General features: G+C 45.5%; 1 protein-coding gene across 12 annotated transcripts in view; it reads right to left on the bottom strand.

The window, feature by feature from the left end:
- The window catches only part of LOC113815219 (uncharacterized), a 359,930-nt gene that overhangs the window by 200,500 nt on the left and 146,930 nt on the right, over positions 1-12,500 (bottom strand). The window contains exons 1-2 of one of the 12 annotated variants that reach the window (XM_070122029.1): positions 11,749-11,837; positions 8,868-9,192 (exon numbers count right to left, since the gene is read on the bottom strand). The exons of the other annotated variants lie outside the window; for them this stretch is intronic. Coding sequence (XP_069978130.1) covers positions 8,868-8,989 — 122 coding nt within the window. The 5' untranslated portion in view covers positions 8,990-9,192; positions 11,749-11,837. Of the gene's footprint in view, positions 1-8,867; positions 9,193-11,748; positions 11,838-12,500 lie in introns of those variants that run through there. 12 annotated transcript variants of the gene reach the window in all.

Here is a 12,500-nt window from a genome sequence, read left to right as displayed (position 1 = left end):
ATGTATGTATGTATGTATATATATATATATATATATATATATATATATATATATATATATATATATATATATATATATTAAAAACAATCTATAAACCCAATCTAAAACCCGCACCAACCTAAAACTAATGCCAAACGCTAGGGAAAGAAACTCATCGCTAAAATCATATTCAATCAAACTTCAACACTCGAAATTAAAAAGTTTCTGGAATGCGAGATTTTTCTTTTTTTTCCAACGCATTGCATCTGCATATGCAAATTACATCTAAGCGGAACTGAAGTTATCTGAAAGCAATTAAGTGAGATTGTGTTGAATAAGCGAGGAATGCTGTTCAGGAGAATTCAGTTGCGAGCAGCGAAGATTCGAGTCGATGGGTCACGTGACCTGTTTCAGCGGGTGAATTCGGGCGCTAAGGGTCAGACTCGAGATTTTTATGTGAACACAGAAACAAAAATCACATTCGAAAACATGCTGATATATATATACAGATAAATAGACAGATATATAGATATGAGGGAGAGAGAGAGAGAGAGAGAGAGAGAGAGAGAGAGAGAGGGAGAGGGAGAGGGAGAGGGAGAGGGAGAGGGAGAGGGAGAGGGAGAGAGGGAGAGAGAGAGAGGGAGAGGGAGAGGGAGAGGGAGAGAGAGAGAGAGAGAGAGAGAGAGAGAGAGAGAGAGAGAGAGAGAGAGAGAGAGAGAGAGAGAGAGAGAGAGAGAGAGAGAGAGAGAGAGAGGGAGAGGGAGAGGGAGAGAGAGGGAGAGAGAGAGGGAGAGAGAGAGAGAGAGAGAGAGAGAGAGAGAGAGAGAGAGAGAGAGAGAGAGAGAGAGAGAGAGAGAGAGAGAGAGAGAGAGAGAGAGAGAGAGAGAGAGAGAGAGAGAGGAGAGGGAGAGAGAGAGGAGAGAGAGAGAGAGAGAGAGAGAGAGAGAGAGAGAGAGAGAGAGAGAGAGAGAGAGAGAGAGAGAGAGAGAGAGAGAGAGAGAGAGAGAGAGAGAGAGAGAGAGAGAGAGAGAGAGAGAGAGAGAGAGAGAGAGAGAGAGAGAGAGAGAGAGAGACTGACAGATATACAGCAAACAGCCAAACAGACCAAGACAGACAAACAGACACATACAAACACCGACAGGCAGGCAGATAGATACAGACGTGTAAAAAGGAAAAAGGAGAGAGCGAGAGAGAAATAAAAAGAGAAAAGACATGGAGACTTCAACCAGCCCAACAAGACAGACAGATGCGACACACACACACAGCGCGCGGGGCAGAGGCACGGCAGATGGCAGCAGACAGGCAGGCAGGTCCCTCCACGCCCCCCCCCCCCTTCCCCCCACCGCCATACCCCGCCCCTCCCACTCCCGACCAGTCACGCCGCAGAGGACCGCCATGATCATACGCCCTGGAATCCCGGCTGGCGCGACTGCAAAAGCCCTGCTGCATAAAACCGGTACAAGTAACGAAAGGCCTGATGCATAAACACGGTGCTACAAAGGTCCTGTCGTATTAATGTGGGACAATAACGTAATCCTTGTTGTATAATCCCAATACTACAACGAATCGCTGTTCTATGAAGCCGGTATAACAACGAGTTTTGTTGTTATGGCGATGCAACATCAGGAACTCTGTTGTATAAATCCAAAACTACAACAAAAAGCCAATTACATAAAAACGATACAACAAAAATCCCATTGTAAAAAGCCGATACAACAAAAACCCTACTGTATAAGGCCGATACAATAGCAAAAGCCCTCTTATATAAAGTCCATACAACAACAACTAGTCTAAAACCGATACACCCCCCCCGACACAACAACAAAAGCCCTGCCGTACAAACCCTTAGTTTCTAATTAGTACTTCACAGCGTACAAGCCCATCTAAGGCTAATTCGACTCCAAGCACCCGGGCGACCTCGTGGGGCCGCCGCGAAGAACCCCGCCGTCCCTCCTACAAACTGGCCTGTGGTTTCGATAATGAACACGTCCCCTCGAAGACGCAGCGATCATTAGGAGAAGGAGAAAATGATCCTCCGGGAGGAAAGGACATCGCATCCTCATTAAGGAAATGATGAGTTAATCACGATGAAGGAGTGGGTGACTTGGCGAGAGGAGTCCCGAGCGCTGTCCCCACCGCGCCGCCGCCGCCGCCAAGGTCCTCGGGAGCAGCGACGTGGAACGCGCGAGATTTGGACTCGACCGCCAGAATTGGGGAGGGGGAGGGGGTGTATTTGTATATATGTACGTATGCATGCATGCATGTATGTATGTATGTATGTATGTATGTGTGTGTGTGTGTGTGTATATATGTATGTGTGTATGTATGTATACATGTTGCGCTGTGTTTTTCGTGGGTATGTTGTGTGTGTGCATGTATGCATGCAAGCATGTATACATATACTTGTGTACGTATGTCGGACGTAAGTACTCATACATGTCACCAAACTGAAAACAAAATGTTATTTATTTAATAATAACCTTTTTCCAGCATACCATACCTTAAGCCAATCAATAAAGCATTCGATTTTATAGAAAAAAGCAAAGCATAAATACCTTTAAACGATCTAATTAATCCCTTAACCCAATGAAACTCGACCCTTCGCAGACCGCAAAAATGCACAGAATATTAGCCCTCGCGCGGAAATTAATTCTTCTCGGATTAGAGGCTTTTGAAATGAGCTGCTCTCCGCTTGGCAAGAGGAAAGAGCCAAATGAAATTACGCGGGAAATAGAACGCGAAAACATTTGGAAAAAAACCATATTGGTCAAATATATCGATATAATGAGGGAATTTAAGTCAACACTCCAAATATATATCTTTTTCCTTTGAAAAATGTCACCATTTATAACAAACAAACGACAAAGCTAACAAAATAAAATCCAAGAAAATGAATAACAACAACAGATGAACACCCAACAACATCAGCAACACCAACACCACCACCACCACCAACACCACCACCACCACCACCAACAACAACAACAACAACACCAACACCAACACCAACACCAACACCACCACCCACAATAACAACACCACACCATCACCACCACCACCACCAACAACAACAACAACACCAACACCAACACCACCACCAACAACAACACCACCACCATCACCACCACCAACAACAACAACAACAACAACACCAACACCAACACCACCACCAACAACAACACCACCACCATCACCACCACCAACAACAACAACAACAACAACACCAACAAACAATAATCCCACAACAGACAAAATCCATACCAAATCCTCCTCCTCTTAACCTCAGACCTCATCTTGAGAAAAAATATATCACTTCTACAACAGCAACAACAACAACAAAATCAAAAAAATATTTTCAACCATAAGCCTACAGGAGGAAACGGTTTCATTATACCTTAATAGGATCGACGTTTCTCTCCCTCGTGTCTTTGGGGAAGGTCGAGCTAGGTTGGACTTCTGGAGAAAAAGGACTTTCACTTTGATTCGTATATTGTGGATGGGTTGGGATGGATGGATGGATGGATAGATGGATGGATGGATGGATGGATGGATGGATGGTTAGATGGGGATGGATAGATGGGTGGATGGAGGGATGGATGGATGGATGGATGGTTGGATGGATGGATGGATGGATAGATGGATGGATGGATGGATGGATGGATGGATGGTTAGATGGGGATGGATAGATGGGTGGATGGAGGGATGGATAGATGGATGGATGGGTAGGTAGGTGGGGATGGATAGATGTGTGGTAGGTAGGTAGGGTTGGATAGATGGATGGATGGGTGGATATGTGGGGATGGATATATGGATGAGTATATGGATGGGTGGATAGAAAGATGGATGGAAGAAAGGGTGGAAGGAAGGTGAGTGGGTGGAAATGGATAGATGGATGAGTAGTTTGGGATGGATGGATTGGTAGGAGGTAATGGATAGATGGATGGAAGGGTAGAGGGACAGACGGACGGGTGAGTGGACAGAGGGATGGATGATATATACATGTGTGTGCGTAAGTGTGCGTATATATTCGATGTGTGCGTCCCTGTGTCTCTGTGCGTGCGTGTGCGCCATTCCGCATATGTATTTGACAATACATGAACACCATTTCCCACGCCCTTTGTAATCGATCAAACACACGAGCAAGTGAGAAATGCTTTCAAACGTGTCATAGAAAACGGAGTGTAACAGCCAGGGGAGACCAACAAAAAAGCGACGTTAATTACAGCCTAATATTTCAGATTTTTCTGTCAGATTTCCAAGGCGTGAAATAGGTTAGTGGTGATAGATGAATAATTTACGTAAAATTATGTGCTTACTTGCTATACATATAATACCAAGGCATAAAAATTACCACACGCGCATAAGTACAGTACCATACATACACACACACATAAAAATATCCAAATAAACCCACACATACATACTTACATACACAATCCTCTCCTCCAACCATTAACACATCCACACATGGCATTCCCTTTTCCCCCACGACCCACACCTCGTTTCCATACAAACACCAACCCCTTAAAAGAAAGAAAGAAAGAGATGGAGAGGGAGAAGAAGAGGGAGAGAAAGGGAGGGAGGGAAGGGAGGAGAGGGAGGGGAGGGAGGAGAGGGAGGGGAGGAAGGGGAGGGAAGGGAGGAGAGGGAGGGGAGGGAGGGAGGGAGGGAGAGGAGGGAGGAGGGTGGGGAGAGGGGGGAGGGAGGAGAGAGGAGAGAGAGAGCGAGAGAGAGAGAGAGAGAGAGAGAGAGAGAGAGAGAGAGAGAGAGAGAGAGAGAGAGAGAGAGAGAGAGAGAGAGAGAGAGAGAGAGAGAAAACAGAGACTAATTATCGCCGCTTTCATTTCCGAGACATGATTAGCCGGCGATTAGGACTAAGGGGGGCAATTAATCCCCAAATCTCCCCGGCCCTTCTTTAATCGCCCCATCTCTCGCTTCCAAAAAGGCCGAACGCCCGTGTCTCCAGAATCCAAGACGAATAAATTCTCTCATGTAATTATCTCCGCCTTTCTACAGCTCCCATTTACGGATTCGACTTCGAAATAAACGTGTTCCTCTGCATTATAAAAACCATAAAGTTTATAATGCTATCAGAGTGTGTGTCGCATTAGGGAGGAGTTGGTGGACGGGAGGCTGTGCGATAGAGAGATTAAATCCAGGGATATGTTAATGCGCTAAACATTATGGCTGCCCCCGACCCAAGTTGGCTTTGATGGCACGTATACAGCTAAACGCCACTGTCAGTGAAGAAAATAACTTTCGGCTTAAATGGGAATCCGTTGTTCAGATTCAAGAGGAAAAAATAATAATTTGAGTGAATAATTCAATAAGTACTTATTTCCATAAAAATAAATCTAACCACAATACATAATTCTAACAAACAAACAAAATTCGTTTATTTCCGTGACCTGCAGGCGACACGGACGCGTTTGCAAAGGACATTCGAGACAGCGCCGCCGCCCACAGATCATTTTCGGGAGAGCAAACCCACAGACAGGCGTCAATCAGCACACTACCCCCCTCAACCCCCCACCCCCCACACACACAGCATAGCCTCCTATTTTACAAAACTGAACAGCACTGAAAACTGAACACCATATGAACGCTGAAAAGAGAGCAACTTGGAACACCGAAAACTGAAAAGCACAACACTGAAAATTAAGCAACCCTAAAAACTGAGCAACACTGACCACGTAACAATTTTTAAAAAATCAACCCCCCCCCTAAGCAAACACTCTCCCTCACTCACTTCCAGCTTTAATTCCTACACTTAATAATCCACATACAGATAACGCATTCCCTACCTTTTTTACCCTTTTTACTCCTTCGTTATCTATAAGCCAGATAATTGGTCCTGTTCTTATCTCGCTCGCCCGCCATCCCGCCCATCAGCCGCCCCCCCACACACACACTCTCGACGGTTGTTCGGGCGTGGGAGCCGGGTGACGCCCATCCCCACCGGCGTCGCTGTGCCATACCCGGGATCGCCACCTTTACCGCAAATGATTCGAACGCGATGCTCCAGCTGTGATTTCGGCGTCGATTTTAGTTCGCAAGTCAATGATCACTTGTATAACATGACATCAGATTTGATACATTTGTAATACAAGTTATAGATTTTCGAAAATGAAATGAATTGCAGACGTTAATAAATCAATAAATGTAATTAATAAATCAGTTTTAGACACCTATCATCGCATTCGCATGGTAATGGTTGGTATCTTTAAGCCATACCCGCGTACCCGATGACGGACACTGATCTGAAATACGCACACGCGATCTGGCTGCTCCCTTCGCTACGCACTCTTGTTTGAAATACGCATTGAGTGTGAGAATTCCTCTGCTCTACATGGTAAGTGCAATAAATATATGAATAAATAAAAAATACATATAAATGCACACACAATGAACACATAAGCAAATAAACAAATAAAGGAAGGAATAACTGATTACATAAATAATAAACAAACAACCTCGCGATCAACTTCTCAAGAGTTCAGCTCAGTCCCCGCCCAAAGGCAATCGAAACCCCACCACAAACGTTCTTCGTCTTCAAGTGGGTCATTCTGCCACACAAAAAAACGTTTCTCCAAAGCACGCCCAGAAAATACAATCGACCGAACGACAAAAGAGCACGCCCATCTACGCTCACACGAGGGTCTGACTTCAACAAAAGTCCCTTTCTCTCCCTCACCCCGACCCCCCCCCCCCCAAACACACACCGCCCGTGTCGAGAAAAGAAAACTTTTATTTCCATTTTCATGCCATAAATAGACTTTTTTTCCCTAGGGGTGGGAGGAGGGGGGAGACAAAACATGTGGGACGAAAGCCAGTCAGTGGTATAGTCTTGCGAATGTTGCTAAAATCTACACCTGAAAGAATTTCGAAAGTTGGATATCGGTCTTTAATCCGCCACGTGTCTCACAATCTCCTCTAAGAAATACACATGACAGCATTTTCTATCGACTTTGTACTCCGTTCCTATCAAATCAAGAAAAAATATATATACAAAACAAAAACACATCCAAACAAAATAGATGAGAAAAGTGGCCATCATCACGTAGATCTTAAAAAAAGCGTCTTAAATAAAAAATAAAAAAACAGCCTCCGAAAGATGCATCACGTGAACCGGTTGCCGTCAGCTGCAAGGACACACATGCACTTGAAAACACGTTGCATTTGCCGCGGTCAACACAGGCGTACCGGCGGGCAGAAGGCGAGGGTATCATATTTTCATCTTCGCAACTTCCCGCGTGCCATTCATACACTTTCCCTGCAAACGTTTTAAGTGAAAATGTAGAGAGATAAAGAGAGAGAAGGGGAGAGAAAGAGTGAGAGAGGGAGAGAAAGAAGGAGAGAGGGAGAGAAAGGAGGAGAGAGGGAGAGAAAGGAGGAGAGAGGGAGAGAAAGAAGGAGAGAGGGAGACAAAGGAGGAGAGAGGGAGACAAAGGAGGAGAGAGGGAGAGAAAGAAGGAGAGAGGGAGAGAAAGAAGGAGAGATGGAGAGAAAGAAGGAGAGAGGGAGAGAAAGGAGGAGAGAGGGAGAGAAAGAAGGAGAGAGGGAGAGAAAGAAGGAGAGATGGAGAGAAAGGAGGAGAGAGGGAGAGAAAGGAGGAGAGAGGGAGAGAAAGAAGGAGAGAGGGAGAGAAAGAGAGGAGAGAGGGAGAGAAAGAAAGAGAGAGGGAGGGAAGAGAGAGAAAGTGTGAACTAAAAAGAAAGAAAGAATGAAATGAAACGGAAAGAAGAAAAGTAAAGAAAAGGAGAGAAGCCAAGAGAAAAAAAAATGCAGAGAAAACAAGAAAGGTAAATCGACAAAAAGAACTAGAAAAACATACAAAGACGATCTCTCGCACACGCGCATTCCAGAAAGACCATCACCCCCCAACCCCCCCCCCCTTCCCCTCCCCCGTACTCCCTCCGCCCCCCCATTCTCTCCACCAAAGCACCTGCGAAATAAAAGTGTTGACAAAATCTCCTTGCGACCCACTCATCCGGGGGAGCGCTTGTGAAAGCACGCCTCCTCAGGCAAGCAGCTTCGTTTATCGCTTCGCCTGGCTCTTTCACTGCGTGGTTAAGCGTGACTTGAGGCTGGCTTAGAGTGGTCGCAGAGGACGCCGCCTTCTGCTTGCTCGCGCTGCCTCCCGCGCGTGTGCGGCTTGGTGTGGCGGCGTGTGCGGGTTTTTGGCTGACGTTGTGTGTGTGTGTGTGTGTGTGTGTGTGTGTGTGTGTGTGTGTGTGTGTGTGTGTGTGTGTGTGTGTGTGTGTGTGTGTGTGTGTGTGTGTCTGTGTGTGTGTGTGTGTGTGTGTGTGTGTGTGTGTCTTGTGTGTCTGTGTGTGTCTGTGTGCGTGTGTGTGCGTGTGTGTGCGTGTGTATTCGTGTGTATTCGTGTGTGCGCGTGCGAAAGTGTGCGTGAGGGTACTTTTGCGTGCGTGAGTGGCGCTTATACGCATCTGTTGGTTTGCGGATGAATGCACGTGTCTTTGGAGTAGAGGAGGGAGGGAGGTGGGAGGTGGGAGGTGGGAGGAGGGAGGAGGGAGGAGGGAGGAGGGAGGAGGGAGGTGGGAGGAGGAAGGTGGGAGGAGGGAGGAGGGAGGAGGGAGGAGGAAGGAGGGAGGGAGGAGGGAGGGAGGGAGGGAGGAGGGAGGAGGGAGGAGGGAGGAGGGGGAGTGAGAGTGAGAGGGAGGAGTGAGAGGGAGGAGGGAGAGGGGAGGGAGAAGGGGAGGAAGAGGGGGAGGGGGAGGGGGAGGGAGAGAGACACGTGACGGTGTCCCCGGTCGCCTTAATGATTGAAGATCCACCTCGGCATGAAGAGATAACAACTAACTTTGTCTTAACGCTTTGCAAGGTTAAAAAAGAAAATCTCAGGCACTAACCCCTGATATACTTACAGAAACTCGTACTCCTGTGTGGGCGTGGGGGGCGTGGGCATCCTCGGGCGTTCCCTGATGGGCGTGGCTGGCTTGAGGGCGGCCAGGACACACCTCACTTCGTCGATCTCCTCGTAGATCATCGTGACAGCCTCGTTGACGTCCGAGTCAACACTGTATCATCTCCGGCCGCGTCTCGACACCGGCGGGAGTTGCCAGCACGCGGCGGCCGCTTCCTCCTCGCATATCGCTTCCTCCGACCAATATCGCATATCACAGCTCTATCACAGTTAAGTTCATTTCAGGTTGCTATCTTTTCGTTCCTACGCGCCTTTACATTTACATCCTGCGAAGAAAGTGGCGTCGGATTTGAAACGCGAGTGATTTTTACTCTCAAAGCGCCGACGCGACGGTGGTTTGTGACCTCGACCCCTTTGACCTTCGGGGGTGACCTCCCCTCCCGAACAGTCTCCCCTCCTCCCTCCCCCGACGTCATTCCGACACACTGGGAACCTCTATGACCTGTCTGCACCGCGCCGTCACAAGGACATTTCAAAAACACTTGCTGCACTCCGGCGCCCTCTGGTATTCGGAAGGCTGCGCTTATTTCGTTTGGAGCTTCAGGATGGGCGCGCCTCCTTTGTCTCGTTGGGCTGGAATCTGTGTGATTCGGTGTAGGTCTATGTGCCTGTTCTTAGTGATGCAGACATGACGCGCTGAGCAATTGTATTAATCCCAGTCTATGCATTACATTCCTCACAAAATAATATCACCCATTCCCTTACTTCTCCGCGCAAGCACACGCACACACACACATACACAAATACACGCATACACGCAAGCACGCACGCACACCCCGTCCCCCGCAGCCTTTTTATAAATCCCCGAACTACATAACAAGGTCTAACGACACCTCTCATTTATCCTGTAGTGTCTGAATTCCTACGTTTGTCTCTCGAATCCTTACACATACATACAGGTATCCCCCACATTACACACGTACACACAGAGGAATCTCTATATCCACACGCACACAGAGGAATCTCCACATCCACACGCACACACAGGCAGCCGGCAGAACAACGGGACCGAACGCCCAGCTATGCATCTCAAGTTAAGCTAGACCGAAGCCAGGGTCAGAGTCATCGTCAGCGAATGGGACGACGAGAACATTTTTCCTCATTTCTGCCCATTCTTCCAATATAAAATTGAATACTTAACTCTGAAAATCCCAAGCCTCCCAAAACATTCCTGAATTCAAATAATATTATCTCAGGAATTGGCGTTCGTGTCCATTCCTTCGCTGCTAATTTCCAACCAAAAACAGGTACCTTACAAATTCCTCAACTTGCCAGGGAGACAAACAGACCTAAACCAATAATCGAGTTGACATCCCGGGTTCAACCCCCCCCCCCCCCGCCTCCTATCTCCTGTCCTACCCCCAATACCATACCTTTCACCCCTTTCCCCTCCCCCCTCCCTGCCCTCCCCGATCCACTACCTGACCACTAATCCCAACCACTAACCTGACGCTCACCTGGGAAAAACACCAACATAACAAACAGGTGTTCTATTCCGTATTTTTTACATATTTTAAGAGATTTAAACCTTAAATAAAAAAAAAACATATAAAAAGATAATTCATAGTCATTTCTTTTATTATTAATATTACTAGCAGATACTGATGAAAGGAAACTGGGGTAGGAATCAACTTTGATTACATCTAAAACCCAAAGTAAATTGAATATTCGAAATGAGGGAGACGATTTCACATTGCATACATAATACGTATTATCTCAAGTAAGTGTTACATCTTTCGTACTCGTGAAAACCGAAATTATACCAATCCCTGAATCACCATCCTAAATAATATCCTGCATATCAAAGCCTACAATCCTCTTTCTTAAAACAAAGCGTCCCCTTAAAGATACTGTATGAAATAAACTGGAAATACATTTTGAGGGAATTCTTCCACATGCAGTCTCTGATTCACCAATAGAAATATAATATATGAATAAAAAGCAAATAGCAAACTCCTTGTCCTTGATATTTTCCGCAAACAAATAACAATGAATATGTATCAGCGAAACGCCACACCTACTATATAACCAGATATTAAAAATATATATATATATATAAACTCTTATTGTTGTATTTTTTGCCACATACGGACAATTCTTTTCCATGGCCATTCATAACACGCCGCAGATGGACGCCTCTCCTCACCGCTATACAAGGACGTTTTCAATCATTTATTTCTGATATTATTCCATATATAGATAGATAAATACATAGATATAATGTTCTTCCTTTCATATATCTTGCAAATAAAGGTAAATAGATATATATGTATAAAAGCCATTAGAAAAAGCATCGATATAACCACACTGGACACTGAACATGGGTGCATATAGGCCTATGTCGACCACGGATTTTTGTAAACATAACATCGCGATCAAATTCACTGGTCCAAACCAGCGGAATCTCGTGAATTTGAAACCCTTTGTTGTGTTTCCTTCAAACATCTGTTTCTCATTCAAGACCGAAGTGGCTATTAGCGAAGGACAGCATTTCCTCTGGAATTTATCCCGAGGAGATATTTCACTTGTTTCACGGTTGGGTACTGGAGTCGAGCATGGTCAAAGGAGAAGTATCTGTGCCAGTCACTTTTCGGTGTGGCTGATGTTATCGATGTAGCATATTCATTAACACTGGTAGATCACGTGGAGTATAGTATTCAGCATAGATACACAATATACATGTAGATTCTCTGGATAGCTTGTCAACACATCACAACTTCCCAAACAGTCAAATTTAATCCGAAGCTTTCCAAGTAAACAATAATACAAATAACACCAACAGAACACTCAAGCACAATACGCGAAATATATATCACACATACTAAAATATATATAGTTTAAAAATATATAAAATAAAAAATTTCCCGGGGCAGCTTATACCCCCGTCGTCACGGCACAAGTTCCAAAATACCACTGTTTGTTCCCCGCTCCATCCTCCCCGCTGACCTGACCCGCACACCGCTGCCAACTGCTCAAATTTGCTCAGGATTTTCTCGTCTTTCTTAAAAGCGCGCTCTCGGTTTCACTACAGTGAGAATGGATATCGTTATCTTTTTAATACATAGGGAGGTAGATTTTCATATTCTAAGGGTAATTTATTCTTATGAATATTCGGGTAAAACTGCGCTGTTTTTTTTTTTACTATTTTTACAATTTAGTTGAAGCTCTCCAGCGTTTGTAACCCTGACCCCTACGCAGGACAAGGGACAAACTACCCTGACCTTGCGAGGTGCCAGTTAGTGTTTTACAAGTATAATTCCTTTGTAACTACAGGATTCAACAAGTGTCCTTACGCAGAACCATGAACCGATAACTCAATTACATATACAAAACTAAGTATTTGAGGAAAAAACAAAGAAACTGTATAAAGAAAAATTAAAGTTTTGATTGTAAACTGAAGACAGCAGAAGGGACACAAGAGGTGAGGGGGGGGGGGGGGGTGAAAAGGAGATGTTTAGTGGTGGGGAAGAGGGAGGAGGAGGGGCAGGGGGAAGCGGAGGGAGCAAGCGTTGTCTTGAGAATTCAGAAACAAGACACTTTACAAAACTGATCGTATTAGAAACTACTTAAATAG

This window comes from Penaeus vannamei, chromosome 5, assembly GCF_042767895.1.
Source record: "Penaeus vannamei isolate JL-2024 chromosome 5, ASM4276789v1, whole genome shotgun sequence".
Lineage (NCBI taxonomy): Eukaryota > Metazoa > Arthropoda > Malacostraca > Decapoda > Penaeidae > Penaeus > Penaeus vannamei.
Note: the sequence above shows the minus strand (reverse complement) of the source record. Positions and strands in the feature narration are given on the sequence as shown.